This window comes from Nannobrachium achirus (genome assembly GCF_963921795.1).
Source record: "Nannobrachium achirus genome assembly, chromosome: 15".
In the NCBI taxonomy this organism is placed as follows: Eukaryota; Metazoa; Chordata; class Actinopteri; order Myctophiformes; family Myctophidae; genus Nannobrachium; species Nannobrachium achirus.
In genome coordinates this window covers 52,566,663-52,591,296 of record NC_137822.1, presented here as the reverse complement: position 1 = coordinate 52,591,296, position 24,634 = coordinate 52,566,663, and the positions used below count along the sequence as shown (strand labels likewise).

The following is a 24,634-nucleotide window of genomic DNA, read 5'->3' as shown; positions in this document are numbered from 1 at the left end:
GTATTCATTCAAGCCAGTGGTGAAAGCAGACAGGAGGGGAGGGAGGGAGGGAGAGAGAGAGAGAGAGAGAGAGAGAGAGAGAGAGAGAGAGAGAGAGAGAGAGAGAAGACTAAGAGAAGAGAAGAGAAGAGAAGAGAAGAGAAGAGAGAAGGACCAAGGATGTCTGTCAGAGTGACGCATAGCGTCCGGCAGCCTCTTAGACAGAGCGTCTCGGTGTAACATTCGTCGCTGCATGTTCTGCTCACGACGCCGCCGGGGATGGAGCTCAGCACCTCGTCTGTGTTCGACCACCACAAAGGTAAGAGCCTTAAAAAAAGAGAACCCTGCCCACACCCTCAACCAGCACACACACGCACACACACACACACACACACGCACACACATGCACACGCACACGCACACGCACACACACACACACACACACACACACACACACACACACACACACACACACCATATTATGGACCCAGGCACGGCACAAAGCAACACATATGGGCAGGGGGTGGGGGATGGAGTTGCCTCCTGTTGCTATGGGAACCCTGTGTACTTTAGCCTCTGGTACCTGGTGAGCGGAGAGGAGAGGCTTGTTGTTTGGTTCATTCGATCTTTAACCCCTCGAAGCCGCTGTAATGGTGACATAATTCATTTAGCCTTATTGGGAGTCCCCCAGGGCTGTGTGCTAGGCCCCTCCTTTCTTTCTTGTTCTCCCCCTCTATACGCCAAGTCTACCGTTTCAATTCAATTCAAACGGTTTATTGGCATGACAAGCATTCTTATTTTGGCAAAGCAACGACATACAGAATGATACATAATAATAATAATAATACATATTAAGAAAAAGAAAAGTGAATTAACTGTAGTAGGCAGGCTGCTATATTTTGCTGCCAACCTTGAACATTCGGAAGTACCTTGTATGTCCAATACCGTTCCATAAAAAAAAAGAGAGAAAAGAAATCCAATGAGGGACCAACATTCCCGGCGATGCCAGTGGTGATGTCACTGGCATCGCCAGTGATGATGCCAGTGGTGAGCGCACCTCATGGCGCGCTCTGCTGGCGCACATATTGGCCATGTATGGCCTACTTGTTTGCAAAAGGAACAAGCTGGCACCTCGACAAAGGGCAGTTCTAGTTGATATGTTATGATGAGGTGAACAATCCCGACTGGTTCTCTTCTACTAAAGTATTGGCACCCTTGCATTTGTTAAACACAACACACAATCGTCTAGATTGCGCACAGTGAAGGAACATCAAGGTCTCTGGAGATGGACTTGGAGCCTTCAGATTGTCCATGCTTGGCTACAATCTGACCTCTGACCTCCTGACAATTCTGTCCTTTTTTGTTTGCTCCATGCTCAGTGTGTGACACAAAAACAGCAGAATGAGGGATTTACTCCATTTAAACTGGGTGGATTAGTGGTTACTAAAGATTAAAGTCAACTTGGACACACCACATGTGAGTTCCAGGTAACCTCGCCTCACCAGGCTTTCCTGAGAGAAAGCCTGGTATTCGTTTACTAAACAGGTCGTCTGATCCGGTCTAGACCGGATGATATCTTACGTCATTTTGTATTCAAAGCGGACTACACTTTGGCCGGAACTACCGACCGGAATCAGTTTTATCCAAGTTAGCGCATGTGCAAAACCAGGTTAAAACTGATTCCGGTCAGTAGTTCCGGCCAAATTGTAGTCCGTTTTGAATACAAAATGACGTGGGACGTCATCCGCTCCCGACCGGATCAAAAGCCCGAAATTGGAAGCGATCCCAGGCTAGTTCCAGGTGAATAGCCTGCTTGAAATTCAAGTACAGTGTATTTATGCAAATGTCTGTGTAGAATGAGCTTGGATTCTGTATTTATTCTAGTTTTATGTTGTGTTCCCCTGCAAACCAAATACTGTATGATGATGCAAAATATGTTTTCATTTGTCAAACTTCTGGAAGATCGTTTTTTTCTGTTTTACAAATGCTTGGGTGCCAATACGTTTAACCACGACTGAAAGAAACATGCCTATCCCAACAACACCATCCGTAGACAAGTTTGGTCGTTTCAAACTAGATTTTTTTCTTTCATGATTGATGCAAGAAAAATGGCTTCTATGTGTCAGCGTGCAAACTTTCCAGGAGGTGAATGATAATTACATTGATAATGATAATGAATTTATTGGTAAAACACTTTTCCAGATGGAGTCACATGCAGTAGTGCTTTACACGAGTTAAAAACAGCAGCAAGAGTAAAATCAGTGGATACAATATTGTTAATTAAAACAAAAATAAAAGAGAGTTAATTATTATTGTGTTGAGATGGACTTGAACCTTGTGTCTCAATGTGTTCAGATTATGTTGAGGAGATGGACCTAGGGCTGTCACAATTATTACATAATCGTCTAATCGTGATTTTTTGACATAATCGTGATTATTTTTCATAATCGTCATAATCGTTTCCATGTTGAAAAATGTTCATATATATTTTTTTAATGTAAAAAATAATGGAAATAGCAGATCTACAAGCTCACAACGCGTCGCGATGCGGCGCGTTGTGAGCTTGTAGATCGGCTATTTCCACTATCAATGTTATTTTTTAAGTAGTAAGTTGTCAAATATGTCAGTAATGTATTTGTATATTTAGGTTATGTGTCATATCTACCATATGCAACTTCAAAGCCTAAAAGCCAAACAGAAATGTAATTATCAACGACAAATACACACGTTAATCGCCAATTATTTGAGTGACAATTAATCGTCATGTAAAATGTCATATCGTGACAGCCCTAGATGGACCTGAACCTTGTGTCTCAATGTGTTCAGATTGTGTTGAGGAGATGGACCTGAACGTCGTGTTTCAAGTAGCCGCCAGCGGGGACGTCAACACGCTCACATCAATCATACGAGAAGATCCCTCCATTCTGGAGTGCTGCGATGGGGAAGGTGAAGTAATAACGATCAGTAGTGGACACGAAACAAAGGGCATTTACTTGAATACTGAGAAACAGGAATATCAGAAATTGTATTTATTAACTGTAAAATAATTAAAGACATTTGGGTGCCTGCATCATTTTGGCTCGGGTGCCGGAGGTTTTTAGTAGTGTTTAGAAAAGTTGCTGAAAACATTAACATTATATGGAATCAATTATACCAGTGAAAGAATTGAAAAACATACATACAAACATACAATAAGCCAAGTAATCACACACATGATGCACAGAGAAAGTGAGCGCTGAGTGCCTAGTGTAAACTAGGATCACAGGTACAGTAGGCATCAGCAGTCTAAACAATATTTCATTCACAGAGAATGTGTAAAGCGTCAACGCCATGGTCTTGGGCGGTAGACTACTTAGGCCAAAGTCCGGTACTTCCGTTTAGACACTCAACAGGCCTAGCCCAGCATGGGTAGAGGGGGAGTGAAGTGCTACGGTCTGCAGTCCGGCCTATTGCTGCTTTGGTTACATGTAACTAAAGGGACTGTTACGGGTCCAGTTGGTTACATTTGCACACACACTCACAAAGTTACAAATGGTTTACATTAAAGATGAAGTGCCATGATCCCCCCCCCCCCCTCCACAAAAGTGTACAGAAAGAGTTAAAATTAGGTTTTTATGTGGCCACACCCACCAGTTCATTAAGTATCCCTGGTTGTCATGGTTGGTGGTGACCCAGCTGAAGTGAGCCACACCCACAGTGTTGGGTGAATGGTAAAAGGGGAGGGGATGATTATTATGATGTCATTTTATCTGTGTTTTTGGATTGACCCACAAGGTGTCAGCCTCCAGAAAGAAACCTCAAATACAAAGGGAACCACACCAGGGCATCTAATGAAATACTGTCAACCTCCTAGAAAACCAGAAAAAGTACAAAACTATGGCACCGCCTCTTTAACACTGAGGAATTTTCCTGCATGTCCCAGTTTGACAGGACGTCATGACTTATCCACGTTTTTTTCTTTTTCTGACCATCTCTCGTGCACGTGCCTTGTGCGCACGCCTCCAGGCTCCACCCCTCTGATGCACGCGGTGTCGGGCAGACAGGTGGACACGGTCAAGCTGCTGCTCAAGATGGGCGCCTCCATCAACACCCAGGATGCCTGTGGGCGGACCGCCCTGTCGCTCGCCACCTACCTGGTGAGTTAGTCCGGTGATAGCCTGATAGAGAGCGGCCATTCTTTGACACAGACACTTGCCGGAGAATCTCTCCGGCCAAAAGCAGATCTCTTGTTTGTTTTCGGGAGCTGGCCAGAGCTCTTAATTGCTCCCTTTGAACTTCAAAGGGGTTGTGCACTGAGGTAATTGATTGGGCCATAAAAGTGTCAAGCGTTCGTTAGTGAGTTCTTGAATGAAATGCCTGGATCCTGAGGCTAGTCGAGTGACAGCGTGTTCACAACAAAAAATGCATGGACAAGCAAATAGAGTAGACCATGGAGCTAGCTTTGTTTGGCTGGAATTGAAGCATATTTCTGGGTTCTCGTTGAGCCTGCTGTTCCTATTAATGGCCCTGCCCTTTTTTTTTGCAGATTGTGTGGTTTGGCTTGCAAAGTAGGCCTACACCGTGATCATCCCGGTGTACTTTGCAAAGCCAAACCCCACAATCAATCGTCTAGTTCTTGGCAACTTATTTCCACACAACAACTCAAAGGTATATTAATGACATAGTTCAATGTTGAAAATGGGTGGTTCTCCCATTTAAGAGTTAAAAACTAAATACTAAATCTGAGTATAGGCTACCTCTTCCAGCCTTTCTCGTTGTCATAGTATTGATGTGTTTGCTCTGTGTCTTTCCCATGCAGGGCTGGCTGGAAGGCTGCGTGTGTCTGTTACGTAACGGAGCCAAACAAAGCATTCCTGATAAGAACGGACGGCTGCCTCTCCACGCGGCCACCGCTGAGACCGACCTCAAGTAAACACTCACGCACTCCCATGTCAAATAGATATCGTCCTTGTCGGGTGGAAACCTTGTATGTCCAAAACCGTTTGTTTTATATTTATAATTTAAAAAAATACACACAACTCGCGGTGGGATCCCCCCTCGCGGTAGGGATCCCCATATGAGAAAATTATGCCTAAACAGTTTCAGACTTTTCGGAAAATTGCAGACAAGCTCACATGTCCTGATGCGATTTGTTTTGGGCTTGTAGATCTGTAGTTTTCCGAATAGCCAAAGTATGACGTAGGGTTAAACAGATTTTGATGCTAAGTCATTCTGCTGGGGACCCCGAGGAACTCCCTTTCACACAACTGAGGGTCCCCTGACCCCAATTTGACAACCACTGATCTGGAACATACCTGGACTGTAGTTACATCAGTGACAGTAACTAATAAGACAAAAAACACACAACAAATCTATCATAATTATATAGTACCGTATTTATATCTGTCATCCATAGCTTTGTTGTAATTTGCAAGAGGTTTAGAGATCTCTACATATCGTCCAAAGAAGTATATTCACTGAAACATAATCTAAGAAGAATTTATATAATCAACATTAGATTAAAATGAGTAATATGTAAAACTTGATAGCATCCGAGTAAATTAATATTTGAAAATGTTAAAAAATTAAATGCAAATGAAATGCAATGAAAGCAATTAATACAGAAAAAAGACCTTTGCCAAGGTTATAAATCTCCCCAGTTTCCTCAAACAAAGGCCTGGCATGGAAAGTACATGGCGTCGCCAAAAGTAAATAATCTCCTTCCACTTGGGAGCATGAAGGGGCACAGACTGTAATTTCCTTTGCAAATCAGTCCATGCGTGGGTTTCTGAGATATGTAATATGAGATATGGACTGATACCATTAGTCATTTCCTACCAGCGTACCCAGCCAGAGGTGCTGAGGTGTCTACTGCAGTGGTTCTGCAAACTTTTTCATGTCAAAGAAGGACCCTCAAATGAATATGTATTTGGACACAGACTTCCCGTAAATATTTTGTGCCAGGGAACCCCGACACAAGATTTGTCTATCTATGGGTTTAAAGAGGTTAAACTGACTTTATTAATTACTAATTTAGCTGGGGACCCCTCCCCGGAACCCAAATTGATAACCACTGCATTGATACTAACAACATGGCACTGGCCATGTTGCTGATATGTTTCAGTACTGACACTAACTAAATGATGCTGTCCATGTTGCTGATATGTTTCAGTACTGACACTAACTACATGATGCTGTCCATGGTGTTGATATGTCTCAGTACTAACACTAACTACATGATGCTGTCCATGGTGTTGATATGTCTCAGTACTAACACTAACTACATGATGCTGTCCATGGTGTTGATATGTCTCAGTACTGACACTAACTACATGATGCTGTCCATGGTGTTGATATGTCTCAGTACTAACACTAACTACATGATGCTGTCCATGGTGTTGATATGTTTCAGTACTAACACTAACTACATGATGCTGTCCATGGTGTTGATATGTTTCAGTACTGACACTAACTACATGATGCTGTCCATGGTGCTGATATGTCTCAGTACTAACACTAACTACATGATGCTGTCCATGGTGCTGATATGTCTCAATACAATTCAAAGGAGCTTTATTGGCATAAAGTGAGTACACCCCTCTCATTTCTGCAAATGTTTAATGTTATCTCTTCATGGGACAACAGTGAAGAAATGACACTTTGATGCAATGTAAAGTAGTCATTGTACAGCTTGGATAACAGTGTAATTTCATTGTCCCCTCAAAATAACTTGACAAACAACCATTATTGTCTAAACTGCTGGCAACAAAAGTGAGTACACGGTAGTGAATATTTCCAAATTGGGCCCAAGTGTCAATATTATGTGTGGCCAACATTACTTTCCAGCAGTGCCTTAACCCTCTTGGGCACGGATTCCATCAGAGCTTCAGAGCTTACGACTGGAACACTCAGGATGAACCTGGTGGATGTTAGAGACCTTGCGCTCCTCCACCTTCCGTTTGAGGATTCGTCACAGATGCTCAATAGGTTTTAGACCCAGGGACATGCTTGGCCAGTCCATCACCTTTACCCTCAGCTCCTTTATTAAGGCAGTGGTCGTCTTGGAGGTGTGTTTAGGGCCGTTATCATGTTGGTATCATGATCCCCTCCCTTGGAAACTGGGCCACAGGGCAGTATTCCAACATGACACGACACCAGCCCCAAACACACCTCCAAGACGACCACTGCCTTAATAAAAGAGCTGAGGGTAAAGGTATAAAGCATATCTCCAGACCTAAATCCTATTGAGCATCTGTGAAGCATCCTCACATTGAAGGTGGAGGAGTGCAAGGTCTCTAACATCCACCAGCTCCGTGATGTTGTCATGGAGGAGTGGAAGAGGGTTCCAGTGGCAACCTGTGAAGCTCTCGTGAACTCCATGCCCAAGAGGGTTATAGCAGTGTTGAGAAGTAATGGTTGCCACACAAAATATTGACACTTGGGCCCAATTTGGACATTTTCACTTAGGGGTGTACTCACTTTTGTTGTCAGCAGTTTAGACATTAATAGCTGTATGTCGGGTTATTTCGAGGTGACAATAAAAGTACACTGTTATCCAAGCTGTAGACTGACTACTTTACATTGTATCAAAGTGTCATTTCTTCAGTGTTGTGCCATGAAGAGATATAAGTAAATATTTGCAGAAATTAGAGGGGTGTACTCACTTTTGTATGATGAAGCAAAAGTATGATGAAGCAGGATTTGAAACTTGGAGATAGGCTACGAGGTTTCAACCCGACAGTGACGATATACTATAATTCCCAGATTGATGTCGGTGCTGTTGCAGCAGTCCATGGCGTGTGAGATCAACCACCAGGACAACGAGGTAGGAACGTTCACAACACACTCCAAAACATTCAAAACATTGAGTTTTGCACACGCATGAAAGGCACGTGTGCACCGTCATGCTACCATACCTTAGCAACAGGCATGATGCTGATTACTATCAGCCGCTGCTGCTAATAACAACAATAATACTTTGCACCTGTGCTGACCTACTGAACCGGGGGGAATAAACCATTAGTCAAGATAGGGGGGCACAGTGGTAAAGTCCCTGCCCACCACCACGGAAGGTTGTGGGTTTGAATCCCCTGTGGTGCAACCGGCTATGTCGGGCTTCTGTGCGATCACAATTGGTCCGTGTTCGGGGGAGGGAAGCCGGACAGGGAGGGTGATACTGGTCATTGCATGTATTCCTACGGGCTGGGGCGGCACCTGTCAGCAGGGAGTGTTGGATGGGAGGAGTAGAACGAAGGCTCTACGTCCTCCTGGTGGGTGCTCCTCACTGGCAGGTGAGTCAGTAGGATACAACAGCAGTGACAACACAGAAATGTGTGGGGAGGAATCAATTGGTATAACGACTAAACTGGGGGCAAAAAAGGGGTAAAATAATTGGCTAAAAACCCTCTGGTACTCAAATTATTTAAAAAAAGATGGGGGAAGTGTTGTGTGGAGAATATAATACCTGGTGAAAGTGATAATATAGTTCTAATTTGCATTGTGGTTAGTCAAAGTGATGTAATAACAGAATAATCAACGCAGATAGTCATAGAGACATTTGTGAATTTACTTTATTAAGAAGTACATTTATTTATTTATGCTATTCTCCTGAAGCCAAGATATGGCAGCTATACTAGGGGTGGGCGATATGGTGATAAATATCATTGAGACGATACAATGTCTCCATGATATGCCTTTTCAGAGACATCGTATATATTGTGATACGATGAGGGAGCCTTATAAAAAATCCTGTTGAATTGTTAATACAGAGATTAATTTGCAGAATTCATTTAAACCTGCATTTGAGTCTAAATCAGTGCTTCTCAATCTTTAAAATGTCAAGGTCTCCCCTTAACTCTGACAGTTTACAAATCGGTTTCATTTGTCAGATTTACAGACTTGTAAGGGTCAAATTTAGACCTTGCAAAAGGAATCCAGATAGTCCCTGGACCCCATTTTGAGGACCACTGGTCTAAATGGTCTGTTACTCCTTTACCTTTGTTTTTGTTACCTTGTAGGTGGTTGTACTGTTAAGTAACTTGAAAAAATACCATAAAAGAATCGTGATAATATCGTGTATCGCGACACAGCTTGGGAAAATATCGGTATATCGTATTTTTCCATATCGCCCACCCGTAAGCTATACCCAATTGACGCCTCTGAAAACATCCTGACTCATTCTACGAGGAATGAAGGAGGGACGCTGGCATTGTGTTGGGGACAGAGTGATGAGAATGAGTGTGTTTGATGGCAGCGTATGGCAGCTTGTCGTGTAGGGGCAGGGCATGACATTGTGCCAGCCAGGGACAGATTAATGGACAAGTGATGTCGCGGGGACATTGTGTTGGGTGCAGGGGATGACGGCTCTACACTGGGCGTCCTTCCATAATCGCCCTGAACACGTGCAAGCGCTCCTGCAGAAGGGGGCGGATCCCACGCTGGTGGACAAGGACTTCAAGAGCGCCCTCCACTGGGCCGTGCAGGTACCGCGTTGCTGTTTTGAAACCATTTACCAGCTGGGTGGTAGAGCATCGCAGTTTAAGCCCCGCCCGCCCTCACTCCGGTGTCGGAAGCTTTTTCCCACAACAACTTCTATCCTCGTTCTTTTTTTTTCAGCTTTCTAATTAATCGTTGCATGCAAAAAATAGTGTTTATTGTCATGATTCCTCACCAGCCGGGGTGGCTTTGTCAGAGGCTTAAAAGACGTTTAAATAAATACTTTATGAAATGTCTACGGATGAAATGCATGGGGGAAAACGCTTCCGACGCCGGAGTGAGGGCGGGCGGGGCTTAAACTGCGATGCTCTGAGTCTATAGGGCATAACAGTGGCCGTGGGAAAATCTTTGAAAACGTTTGAAAATGTTCGCCTACATGACCAAAAGGGATGCCAAGTTGAAAGGCCAACTGTAATTAATTAATGTGATTAAATGAGTGAACGGGCAGTACTGGCAACAAAATACAAAGCAACTAGCAACCAACGTTTTAGAATAAAAGGTACAATATTGGCCCCTGACATGTGACAGACTGTAATGACAAAGTTTAGAAGAATGAACATAAGTAAAGTAAAAGTACTTCACATTGTTCTGTTCAGTACTTGAGTTAAATGCATTTAGTCACTGTCTTTCACCAGAGCGGCAGCAGGTACATGTGTTCACTGATCCTGGATCACCCGCTGGGCGCCTCGGTCATCAACTACGACGACGAAAATGGCAAGACCTGCGTTCACATCGCCGCAGCGGCCGGTTACAGCGACATCCTGTTTGAGCTGGCCAGATTCAGCGAGACCAACCTGCAAGCCCTGGACGTGGACGAACGGTACCCAAAAAAATAAAATGTTTTAATGTAATCTTCCACTATAACCATTCCACATGAATGTGGAACTTGTCTTAACACTACTAAACACCCTCTTAAGTAAAAAAAATATCTGCCCCGACCCTGGAAATGTAATATTTAACCAATTTTAACGATAATAAATTACGTTTCCGACAACATTCTGTTACATTCCATCAGGCTCTATTGCCATATGCCGTAATGATAAAAAAGCTGTGAAAGGTATTTCCGAAAAGACTATTAAAAATAATGTTACACAATATGACTTAATTTAGACCTGAAGACAATATACTTTGAAACAGTATAGGTACGAGTACGACACCCCTATTGTGTCATTTTGTCTGCTGTAGTACAAGACACCGTGGCATTTGATTTGCAGGATTTGAAAGTAGCCTGGAATCCAAACTGATTATAGCTTTGTTCGGTGGCTAGGTAATAGCCAGACTGATGCAAGGGAATGCTACGCACACCAGGTCCTTGTGGTGGTGCCGGCTCACGGCAGAATCATCTCAGAGAGTGTCTTAAAAAGACAGAAAAGTAGCCGCACACACCGTAGCCAAAGTGCCAAAGTTTTATTGTTTGGACACAGAGATTAATTACCAACGTTTCGGCAGTACAACTGCCTTCTTCAGGGTATACAGAGCACATTACAAGTTACACATAAATAGGGTGCCTGCAATAGATACAACCAATCACATTCATCTAAAAGAACACGGGTTCTAATGGGACCTGTCCCTGTGATAAGGGCAATGGGGATCAGGTGTTATCTTGCCTCACATCAGCTGCTGATTAGGGAGGAGTTATACCTCATGAATAAGCCCATGGTGAGAGAGATAATCTGGAAATATAATTCCTTGTCATTATGACAACTCAAAATTATTTTTTAAAATTACATTAATACAATACAATATCATTCAAAAAGAAAACAGTGAAAATATTTGAATACATACAATAGCAATTAAATACGATCACGAAATGAACTATTAATGTCCTGAATTTAGCTGTTCCCCTGAATAATCTGAGTAGGAGCCTCTGAGGTAGGTGGGCAGCCTGCGAATCAGAGAGGGGAAAGAAATGTCAGGATTAGACCATTATTTTAAAAGAGTTACCAAAATGTTTTTTGTTATAAAAATGGTTTAAGATCGAAATCTATATTTAGGCCAAACGGGGTTAAAGTTTTTAGAGACTGAATCCAGAAAGCCTCGCGTTTTAGCAGTAACTTATCTATCTCTCCTCCTCTCCTAGGCACAGCTACTTTTTCTATGCCTATGTACTGCAAAGATGAGACAGAGTGATTGGATTCCACAAAGTGAGCGGCAACAGGATAGTTAAGGTTCTTGCACCTAATGGTGCTGCGATGCTCTGCTATACGTGATTTAAGTTCACGTGACGTCATACCCACATATGCTTTGCCACAAGGGCAAGTTAGTAAATAAATGACTCCTTTTGTAGTACAGGTAATTACACCTCTAATGGGGATCTTTTTACCAGTGTGAGGATGTTTAAACTGTTGACATTTATGAGTACTGTTACATTGAGCACAGGAGCCGCATTTATAGTTACCATTAGGAATGGGTGCCGATAAGCGTTGAGTGGGGGCTATAATAGGGGGTAAATCCGACTTGACCAAATGATTTCTGAGGTTCTGACCACGGGAAAACACAATCAGGGGAGGTTTGGAGAAGGTGTTATTTAGCTGTGTGTCAGATCTCAAAATATGCCAGTGTTTATGGATAATCTGCTTGAAGGTTTCAGACACTTTAGAATAACAGGTGGAGAAGATGGTAGACTGTTCTTTGTTTTCTGACCGTCTATGAAATAGTTCTGACCTAGGTTTTTCATTCATTTTGTCTAAGGCGTTATCAATCTGGGTATTGGAGTAGCCCCGTTCTTTAAATTTGGCCTGCATGCTAGTTAAGTGCAGATTCAAATCATCAGGTTTGCTGCATATGCGTTTAACTCTACAGAATTGGCTATACGGAAGGCTGTTTTTTAGAGGCAGTGGATGACAACTATCTGCCCTCAATGGGCTATTTCGATCAGTGGGTTTTTTGTAAAGGTCAGTATACAGCACATCATCTTCTCCCCTGGTGATCAACAGATCCAAAAAGCTCAATGAGTGAAAATCAAAGGACATGGTAAATTTCAAATGATCTGAGCATGAATTGACAAACAAGAAAAAGTTATTGAGTTGTTCTCTTGTGCCACGAAATAAAAGAAATACATCATCAATATACCTTTTCCAAAGAACAATGTTTGACAAAAAAGGATTTTGATTAAAGTTAAGAATCTTGGTTTTCTCTAAGAACCCAACATAAAGGCCTGCATAGTTAGGAGAACCCATCGCTACTCCCCTCTTTTGTAGGAAATAGTCATCCTGGAACAAAAAATAATTGTGTGTCAGGACTAGCTCAGCCAGTGTGACAATGCATGTATTAGAGGGTCTGGCTGAGGTAGAACGCTCTAGTAGAAAATGTTCCAGGGCTTGGATGCCGCCTTCATGGGGCACATTAGTGTACAGCGACTCTACATCCAGGGTGACCAAAATGGTATCTGCAGTAATTGGTTCAAGGGCTTCAACAATGGTTATCATGTGGCCCGTGTCTTTCACATATGAGGGAAGACGTTCATTAAACGGTTTAATAAAATAATCTACAAATGAGGAAAGTGGTGAAGTCACCGAGTCAATTCCTGATACAATGGGGCGGCCTGGGGGTTTATCGAAATTTTTGTGGAGTTTAGGTAAGGTGTAAAACACAGGTGTCTTGGGGTGCTGATTGTTGAGAAAATCAATAGCCAGACTGATAACATGGATTCACTCTCACGTTCCTCCACGGTATCAGTCTGCACTTCAGCCCATAGGGAGCGAGAATGAGAAATCAGAAAATTTCTCGTTTCCAAAAACATTCTTGAGAGCAAGATTTCGTTGTAAATGACATTGTGTGTTTGTTTACATGGCTGTCGTGTGTTGGATACAGCATAAATTCCAAGCAGCACAGTCAGGCAGACAGTGGTCCCTCCTTAACATTTTAGTCTAGTGTCATTTGATGACAAAATGTACAGTATATTTTGTCATAGTTTTAATCAACAACAGCTTATTTGTATGTAGTTTTTATTTATTTTTCATCAGTAAAAAAAGGTAGTCGACTAACATTTTTTGTCATAGGCTAGTTTTACTCAACGAAATCAACACTACAACCAAGCTGTGTACAGTAGTATTGTTTACTGTCCTACTGTCTATAACTCATGTTCTGTGCATGTGCTCCATGGTTGCTATAGGACTCCTCTCCACTGGGCGGCAGCAGCGGGGAAACAGGAGTGTGTTCAGGCTCTACTGCAGCTGGGAGTGGAAACGACGCCAAGAGACATCAATGAAAACACTCCGCTCACATATGCAATGTACTGCGGCCACACTGCCTGCATCAAGCTGCTCTCCGATGTCAACAGGTAGACACACAAACATAATGGTATGTTTAAAAGGCTATATGGTGCCTCAAAGTTCTTTGAGGCACCAGAAATTATGCCTCAGTCAAAGAACACATTTCAATGGTTCTTTGATTCACCTTTAACCACTTTCACACACCAGTGTCCCTGTTCTTGGGGACACATGGATGGCATCACAACATGACACATTGTGAGCTTGTAGATTACTTTTGGTTGTGGAAGGGGAAAGTATAGACCGCTGGGGGACACCAGTTTGCTTTCCAGTTCAGGTTAAAGAACATGGCATGCCACGGCACCAAACACATTGATGAGTGTGTTCAGTTTTCGTAGGTGTGTCAAGCCACGGGCCAATGTGCAAGCATGATATAGACAGTATAGAGTAGCAAAGTGTTGTGGTCGGAAAACTATTGCGACATTGTCGGAGAGGTGGCTCTGTATGTAACGGAGGTGATCCGAACCTCCCCACCCGGCTTCGAACCCAGGTCTCCCGCGAGAAAGTCCAATATCTTAACCATTACTCCAAAGGGATATCCCTATGGAATGAGGGCAGATACTAGACTTTGAGGTTTAAGGCTGGGGCTGCGACTCTCTCCGCCACACTCACCCCCCTTTGACCTCCTCCTACGGGGAAGCCCGAATCCGGGTCACGGCACCAATGTAACGGAGGTGATCCGAACCTCCCCACCCGGCTTCGAACCCAGGTCTCCCACGTGAAAGTCCAATATCTTAACCATTACTCCAAAGGGATATCCTTATGGAATGAGGGCAGATACTAGACTTTTGAGGCTTCAGGCTGGGGCTGCAACTCTCTCCGCCACATGTATAGTATTTTTATTTTTAGTATTTTTTTATTCTGTTACTGTTTCTGGCGATAATGTAACTAATTCGACGGCAGTAACATTAGAGTTTAAATTCCGGACGTTTACTTGTAACAGTATTTCTACATTGCAGTATAGATATTGATGTCTGGACAACAAAGCAATGGAGTACTTTTCCCACCACTGCTCTCCACAGATTAGACTCGGCCCGACGCCAGACACCCTCCCAGGGGAGCGAGCAGGGCCAGAGGAGCGAGGGAAAGTTCCGCTCCCTCAACCAGATCTTCTCCTGCAAGAGGAAAAAGGATCGCGCCGACGGCCGCAAGGGAGACGCGAGCTGCGACGGGAGCTGCGCCGACGAGACGTCTGAGGTGGACGACATCATCGCCATGTTTGACGGTGCCGTCATGGACGCCTCCTCCGCCGCCGCCAAAGAGCCGGGAGAGGAGGGGCTCAGGGACGACCTTAAGGACCGCCTTAAAGACGGCCTCAAGGCCAACGCGCAACCGAGCGAACCGCACAATCAGCCCGCCAAGCACTGTAAGGGGCTGCCGCCCATCCGGACGCAAAGTCTTCCGCCTATAACCCTGGGGAACGCCTTGCTGGCCTGCTCCCAGAATGCCGCGGTGCAGCAGTGTCACAAGACGGGCGCCCAGCAGTCCATGCGGAGCAAGAGCCAGCATGATTTGTTTGACGGACAGCTGGAGGGGCGGGCCTTGGCGGGCGACGCCTGGCAGACACACCCCGACAAGTCGGTTCCGGGTCACAGGCCGTGGGTGCCGCCCGCCACGCCCGAGGCCTCCGTCCCCGTGCATGGACTACTCTGCCATGCACGGGGACTCTGCCAGAAGAACGACGCAGGTAAGCAACGCTTCCAGACATAACGTGAATTAACTTATCCTATTTAAAAGCATCAGTGTCATTTTAGATTTTAGCTATACAGTATATACCGTGTAATGTGCCGATCTACAAGCTCACACCGTGTCACATTGTGACGTGTTGTGAGCTTGTAGATCTGCTATTTTTGGTGAAGAGTGTTGCTACTTGCTACATGCTACTTAAAGCAGATTTTTGGGGGTATTTTTTTCCTATAAAATAAATTGCTCAATGCTGACAGGTGGTCAGCAGGTGGATTCATGACTGTATGTATATAGACAATATTTTCGGCCAATAAAAAAAACTATATACCAAATCTCAGCCGGTCTACATTAAGGCCTAGGCCAGACGAATCTGGATATTTCATATATCCCAGATTTTCAGATATCCACATAGAAAAATATCTAGGTCCACACGACAAAGATATCTAGGTCTAACATAATCGGAGTCCCCAGACCTCCACTAGGGGGACAAGCACACACACAGTAGAGTATTCAGCGATATCCGTGTTCCGTGTTCCGTGCCTACACGGATCCAGTGAATCGGATATGTTTCAATATCTTCACTTATTTATCCGGTTTCAAAAGTATCCAGTTTCGCGGCTGAAATATCCAGCTTCGTGTGGCTGCAAGCCCCAATCGCACAAAGAAATGTCTAGCTTCAGAAATATCCAGATTCGTGTAGCCGGCACCTAAATCTCCACTCATTGCATTGCAGTTCATGCATGTCTTGCACCTCAGTCATTTCAGCTCTTTGTGAATTCCAGCCCCGAACACACAGCTGCAACCTCTAGAGAGGATAAAGACCAGAGACACCTCGTTAACGAGGAACTGCTTGGCTCCCATTAGAGACCACTGCACGCACCGATGTAAGTGCAGACTCACTCCCAAGACTCAGCCGCAATCTGAAGGCTCACCTCCCCTGACTCCACCTTCGCCCTAGCCTCGACGCAATTAGGGCATTCACGACTAGTGATTTTTAGTATTCAAATTATTCGACCTCAAAGTATTCGAATAGTCGAATATTCCACAGGACTGGCCAAACTGTCAAATATTAAGTAAGCAAGAGGCAAAACATTGTGAAAATTGCCGATCTACATGCTCACAACGCCTCGCGTTGCGAGGCGTTGTGAGCATGTAGATCTGCTATTTTCACAATATTTATCTGTGGAACCGAGTCACATTAATACCTACAATTCCAAGTGCTTCTCAGTGTGCGGGTCCCCAGTTCAAATATGTTTATTTTGGGTGTCACGGCCTAAAAAAGCCCTGGGGTAGAGCATTAAGAAATTCATCCACCAGGGGCATTGACAACTCATTCTTATAACTTCCTATCTAGCCAAGCTTTATAAACTATATATTTTTTAAAGAGAAAACAATAAAAAAATTAAATAAGCGAATATTCAACTTCGATGAACAACGTCGAATAGTGACTTTGATATTCGAATATTCGAATATTTGGTGAATGCCCTAGCAAAGGCTAAGATGTCGTTTAGACAGCATGTTATGTCATTGTGATGCTAGGTCATTGTTGACCTGGCATGCTATAGTGTGGATAGTTTCAATGTACAGATTATTGATTTGTTTGGATACTCTACTGACTGATGATAGGTTCTTGGCTTATGATCTGAGCTATGCACTACCTTGTGTGTTGTCCATGCTTACTATGAATCTTTCTGGATTAAGAGCATGAATTGTAAATTATAAGTGGCCACGCATACATGCATGTGTTAAGCTCCGTACACACCGCCGGCGAATTGGCGAATAGCGAATTACCGTATAATTTGCTTTTTTTTAAAACCTTATAAAGTCAATGGAAGCGTCCACACCAAACGCAAATTTAGAAAAAGCGAAAAGGCGTCTGTTTTTTATTCGCCCTTGTGTCGAATTTAGCGAACATTCGCTGGTGAACTCCTCTCTCTTTATGTATTAAATCAAGCTCACTCTATCCTACTTAAAGAGAGAGAGAGAGCATGGTCGAGGGACCTTCCCTTTGCATTGAGGCCGAGGGGAACAGTGTTTCTTTTCCGTGTCTCTCGTCTGTGTGGCTGCTTGGAAAAAGTACTCGAATGTCTACTTGTAAAAGCATGGTTTATGTATGTTTTATTGTTAATTTATATCTGCAAAAAGACTAATGTTTTAAAATAAATCGCTTGGTATTAAATACAATAGGATCAGAAATGTAGTGGAGTAGAAGGAAAGTACTGGGAATTGGACTCAAGTACAAATACCTACAAGTACAGGCTACTCAAGTAAATCTAGTTTTAGTTACTTTAAGCGAATATTAGACGCATATTCGCGTCGCTTTTTGGTGTGTATGGAAAAAGGCGAATCGCGAATACTTCGCTTTTTTGGTTCGCTTATTCACGTCGCTTTCGCTAATTCGCCGGTCTGTACAGAGCTTTACTGGGACACTGCTGCGATGGGTCTCCAACATGAACGTCCATTATGTTTGTCTCGCCCGCCTCTCTGCAGTCTCTCTGCCGCCGGACCAGGTTTCTAAAGGAGTCAAGAAGTCCAAATCCCTTCGTCTGCATTCCCTTGGACCGAGTGTAGGAGCGCTCCCGCCACCTGTGATGAACTCCAAGTCCCAGAGGTCAAGTTTGACCCACAGTCAGTCGGGGGGGTTCTTCCTGGAGCCCTTGAGAAGTGTCCAGGTGCTCCCCGCCATCCCTTCCCAGAGGAGACACAGTGCCACCGTGGCCAAACCCACAACACATGGCCCTGACAACTCCAATGGGACCACTTGATATCACACACGACTCCAAATGGGACCACTTGATATCACACACGACTCCAAATGGGACCACTTGATATCAAATACAACTTCAATGGGACCAAATGCTACACAACCAGGGACGTGCTGGGCCCCTGATTCAGCCCAGGAAAAAGAGTTGGAGAGGCCCTCATTGCGCGCTATAGAGAGAGATCTCTCTATAGTGCTGCTGCTACTCAAAGATTTGCCATTTCAGATCATGACAAGTGACAAGCCAGTGGGCCAATTACATGAGTTATATTTCGTCGTTGTCGGGTGGAAAACTTGTAAGTCCAAAACCGTTTGTTTTGTATTTATCATTTTAAAAATGATTTAAACTATCTACAAGCACACAACGCCTCGCGGTGCGAGGTGTTGTGTGCTTGTAGATCTGCTGTTTTCACTACTTTTGTGCGACGGCCTTGTATGATGAAGCAGGGCTTTGCTTTGCGAAAAAATGTACGAATTTGAAACTTGGAGATACAAGGTTTCTGCCCGACAGTGACAATTGACTTTGTTGGCCGCCCAGCCCCCAAAATGGAACGAAGGCCGACATTTTATTTAATTTTTTTCCTAATGGCCGGCCTGGACCGGCCGGGAATGAACCGGCCGTTCGGGAGTTGTCCCGCTTTTCCCAATGGCCAGCACGTCCCTGCTCCAAAGGGACCACTTGATATCAACTACAACTCCAATGGGACCAAATGCTACACAACTCCATTGAGACCACCTGATACAGGAGAAATGTATCGCTGTGCCTGGGACCGTTCTGGAGCTGCGTGTAATTGGAACGTGACTTAATATTTAGAACGGGTACACATTATTGTGTATCATTATTTTATGCTTTAACTATTGAAAAAATGCAGATATACAAGCTCACAGTGCGGCACCGAGTGCTGCGCTGCGAGCTTGTAGATCTGCTATTTTTGAAAAATCGTGACAATTAGAATTTTGACCCGATTCTATAAGTGTGGAAAAACCCTATGTTTCTATGTCAGCAATCTGGCTAGCTATTGTCAAAGAAAAGGTCCTTTTCACTTAACTGGAGCTCAGTTAGTCTGTTCTTGAGAGACTAATAAGTCAGTGGTGCTCAAGCCTTTTCATGTGAAGGACCCCCAAAATGATATGTATTTGGCAACGGACCCCCATCTCAAAATATTTAGTTCCAAGGACCACCCAGAAGAAAATTTTGAGTTACAAACGTTCGCTTTGAAAATACATACAGTATATTCAAAGATTTGCACACATTTTCACGACTTTTTCCCAAAATAGCAGATCTACAAGCTCGCAGCGCTGTGAGCTTGTATATCTGCTATTTTTCAATGGTTAAAGCATTCAATAATTCTAGGCCTAAATGGGTTAACAATGTGTGATTCTCAACCTTTTTAACTCTGGGAGTGGGACTACACTCCACTGGCGTGCATTCTCAGAGTAGCAGAACCATAAAGTTCCATCCATTTGGACACCTGGTGGTCCCTGCATGGACCCCATGTTGATAAACAGTGATTTAAGGCAGTGGTTCCCAAACTGTGGGTCAGAACCTCCAGAGGGGTCCCCAAATTATTTTGTGAGGGGTCAAAAGACCTTTTGACCATTATTGTCAAATATTACTGTACGCAAGAAAGAGGCGAGGAGTTGTGAGCTTGTAGTTCAGTTATTTACAATATTTAACTGTGGAACCGAGTCAAACTAAATGTAATGCCTCCAATTCCAAGTGCTTTTCAGGCTGGGGGGTCCCTGGGTCAAATATGATTCTTTTGGGGGGTCGTGGCCTGAAAGGTTTGGGAACCCTTGATTTAAGGGACCAAAGTGGCATGTACCATGTTTAGCCCATTGAACGGGATTTAAGTATACCGCCATTTGTTTGATTTTGGAACAATACCTGTTGATAGCTTTGTCTGGACCACAGGACCAGCCCTATCGATGAGAATGTCACAGAGTCAATGACTGATTACTGTTGCACCAGAGTGTGTAGCGTTGTTCCGACACACGATACTCTGTTGTGTTCGTCTGACTCCTCATTTGTTTTTTACTAAATGTTTTGAACCCACGATTTTGTTACCCATTTTTCACCCAGTGCCAATTGCCTAAGCTGTAATCCTGGGCGCTGCTCTCCCTCTGCCAACCTGGGGAGAGCCCCGAACTGAGCTCATGCTTCCTGCAGTGCATGTGGAGTGAGCAGGCCGCTTCTTTTCAACTGACAGGGTGGAGCTTCCCTGGTTGGACAGCGCGTGGAAGGAACGCGTTATTCCAACCAGTTCCTTTCCCCTCCATCAGGCGCCCTGGCTGGCCAGGAAGAGGCATTATAGAGACCAGGATTACTGCATGTTTTTGTGAGGGTATCTACCCTAAAGGAGACATGGGGAGAACATGCAAACTCCACACAGAAAGGCCCTTTTGCCAACCCCACCTAGGGTGTGGGCACTGATGACGCGGAGGAGGGAACACTCCCCCAGCGCCCACAGCAACCCCGGCGGGAATCGAACCCTAGACCTTAAACTGTAGCTGTGAGGCTCCAGCGTTACCGACTGCGTCACCGTGACCCCGGACTCGCCTCATTTTTAACCCAATCTCTAACCCTAACAGCACACGTAGCCACGTAGTCAAAGTAATGAGACATCAGAATCCTCCCATTGCACCATCGGTCAGCCGGTTCGCTTAACCAACTAGCCAATCACAGAACAATATTCCCTCCAGGCCATGGGATGTTGTCTGTCCTCAGTTGGCCTAAACAACAGATTAGCCAAATGGCAATCGTCCCTCCAGGTTATGGGGAAAAACGCTCATGCTGAAGTCTAGAAAATGAACAACTGTATTGTCCAACCAAAACACATTTTGATTACATTTTATATGTACGAAACATGCCATACAGTTGCTCAATCGTGATCAATTTCAGATCTACAACAGCTAGTTTAAGTAATATTTGTTCATATTCACAGCGTGCCGAAATGAATTGAATCCAATGGTTTCCTGGTAAATCAATCAAACTATGCTTTGTGAAATGGCGGTCATGAGTAATGCCAGTGTAACGTGAGCCCTGGTCAATGGACTCCGCATAACAGAGCAGCTCTTTATAAATTGCATTTCCTCAGGTGTAAGTGGTCAGTAAAGATAACTACAGTATGTCCACTGTGTAACCATGTCTGACTTAATGTGTATCTAAAATTCATTATATTCTCACTGTCGGGTGGAAACCATGTATGTCCTGACAGCAACGATGTGTCAGACACTTACATGCTGATCATATATTTTTAAACCCTTTGGATAAAGTCCATCCTATTTTTCATATTTTTTACATAATGTTGGACAAGTCCACAACTTAGCATGCACCGTGTACTGTTGATCTATTTGCACTTTTCAAATATATTATTTACGTTGTGAATGTCATTTATTTGATTTTGAAAAAAAGAGAGAGAAATTCAAATCTAATCAAATTAAATAAAAAAAGAATTGTACATTTTATCACCTGGTGTTTGCGTGCATGTGTGTGTGTGTGTGCGTGTGTGTGTGTGTGTGTGTGTGTGTGTGTGTGTGTGTGTGTGTGTGTGTGTGTGTTTAACACATCAGTGTAAAATGAATTCCCTCTCACAACTGACAATGACAACATTACATACATAACATAATTTTGATCTTACATTTTAGTTTTAGTTAAATACAGATATCATGTTAGTATCATAAAAAAACATTGATACTGACATGATACTGAACATGATACTGTCCATGATACTGAACATGATATTGTCCATGATACTGACATGATACTGACATGATACTGACCATGATACTGACATGATACTGACCATGATACTGACCATGATACTGACATGATACTGACCATGATACTGACACGATACTGACACGATACTGACATGATACTGAAATGATACTGACCATGATACTGACATGATACTGACCATGATACTGACCATGATACTGACATGATACAGAAATGATACTGACCATGATATTGACCATGATACTGACCATGATACTGACATGATACAGAAATGATACTGACCATGATACTGACCATGATACTGCCATGATACTGCCATGATACTGACCATGATACTGAACATGATACTGCCATGATACTGGCCATGATACTGACCATGATACTGACCATGATACTGCCATGATACTGACATGATACTGACCATGATACTGACACGATACTGACACGATACTGAAATGATACTGACCATGATACTGACCATGATACTGACCATGATACTGACCATGATACTGACATGATACAGAAATGATACTGACCATGATACTGACCATGATACTGACCATGATACTGACATGATACAGAAATGATACTGACCATGATATTGACCATGATACTGACCATGATACTGACCATGATACTGACATGATACTGCCATGATACTGACCATGATACTGACCATGATACTGACCATGATACTGACATGATACTGACCATGATACTGACATGATACTGACTATGATACTGACCATGATACTGACGTGATACTGACCATGATACTGACCATGATACTGACCATGATACTGACATGATACTGCCATGATACTGACCATGATACTGACCATGATACTGACATGATACTGACCATGATACTGACTATGATACTGACCATGATACTGACATGATACAGAAATGATACTGACCATGATATTGACCATGATACTGACATGATACAGAAATGATACTGACCATGATATTGACCATGATACTGACCATGATACTGACATGATACTGACCATGATACTGACAATGATACTGACCATGATACTGACCATGATATACTGACATGATACTGACATGATACTGACATGATACTGACATGATACTGACCATAATACTGACATGATACTGACCATGATACTGCCATGATACTGACCATGATACTGACCATGATACTGACCATGATACACAGAAAAACACTGGGTTAAAAACAACCCAATTTGGGTTGTTTCCCAACCCAACACTGGTTAAATATTGGACCGACCCATCGCTGGGTTAATTTAACCTAACATGTTGGGTTATTCATATAACCCAATGTGTTGGGTTATTTAAAATGTATTATATTTCCTCATTATTATATATTACTATTATGTTGGTGGTTCCTTTTTTAAATTGAAATTTCATCGGAACAACTGATAGTTGTCAATTTAATTAAACAATCACATTATCACAAAGCATGGGCGAAGCGATTCGGCCTATGCTAATCTTCCCTGTTAAGTTACAATATTAACTAATTTATTGACATTACCAAAATGAGACAATACATGGAAGAATAGCATGGTCTCAGAGGCCATACCTTCAAGAGTCCTCAAAGGTTCTGCATCCAATTTCACCTCTAGGGGGAGGGAGCTCAACCCTAACCTAGCACCCTAGCACTTTAGCTTATGGTTGAAGCTCAAATACTGACAAATCAAATTCTGACATAATGTCAGTCAGCTTGCCTTGGCAGACACTTGGATATGACACTGTGTCATATCCACACAGTGTCATTGACACATTTAGCATTTTTTGCTCCTAAAAGCTTAAAATGCCACTGGAAATGCTTTACCCAGCATGCTTTGCATTGTTATGCAAAGCAATGGTGACCAACGTATTTACCCAACGTGTTGGGTAGTCCAAAATAACTCAACAAATTCTATGGAAATTACAACCCAACAGCTAATAACACCATACCCAACAGAAATAACTCAGCGAATTGGGTTATCAGAATACCCATTTGCATGAAAACAACCCAATTAAATAACCCAATAGGCTTAACCCAGCCAAAACAACCCATCATTTTTTAGCATGATACTGACTATGATACTGACCATGATACTGACATGATACAGAACTGATACTGACCATGATATTGACCATGATACTGACATGATACAGAAATGATACTGACCATGATATTGACCATGATACTGACCATGATACTGACATGATACTGACCATGATACTGACCATGATACTGACCATGATACTGACATGATACTGACCATGATACTGCCATGATACTGACCATGATACTGACATGATACTGACCATGATACTGACATGATACTGATCATGATACTGACATGATACTGACCATGATACTGACATGATACTAGGGATGGGTATCGGCTGCGATACTTTTAATGGTATCGATCGCATGACGTCGATACTATCGGGTATCGGTTCACGTAAAAACGAACGATACCTCGTTTCGATACTCTGGAACGCACCCCTGGCCGGTCGCATCTGTAACAGTTGGGCTACTGAGAGTTTAATGACTGCTTTAGTAGGCTACACTCGTTACTGTGGAAAATAGCCGACAATAGCCTATAATGTTCATTATTATGATGATTATCCAACGTCCATACTCTCCGCTCCGCCACACTGTGTGATCATCATCATCACCTCAAAAGTATCGAAAATGGTATCGAAAAGGGTATCGTATCGATTCCCAGGTATCGA

At 43.2% G+C, this 24,634-nt stretch overlaps 1 protein-coding gene across 1 annotated transcript; it reads left to right on the top strand.

Annotated features, from left to right (window-relative positions):
* Positions 1-258: 258 nt before the first annotated feature.
* ankrd55 (ankyrin repeat domain 55) lies at positions 259-18,175 on the top strand (the record flags this gene model as incomplete). The annotated part of the gene is made up of 11 exons (XM_080743711.1): positions 259-298; positions 2,806-2,925; positions 3,985-4,115; positions 4,778-4,887; positions 7,723-7,783; positions 9,312-9,440; positions 10,089-10,273; positions 13,568-13,735; positions 14,747-15,411; positions 16,193-16,294; positions 17,901-18,175. The coding sequence occupies 11 exons, from the start codon at positions 259-261 to the stop codon at positions 18,173-18,175; spliced, it is 1,986 nt and encodes a 661-aa protein (XP_080599837.1).
* Between the last annotated feature and the right edge of the window lie 6,459 nt (positions 18,176-24,634).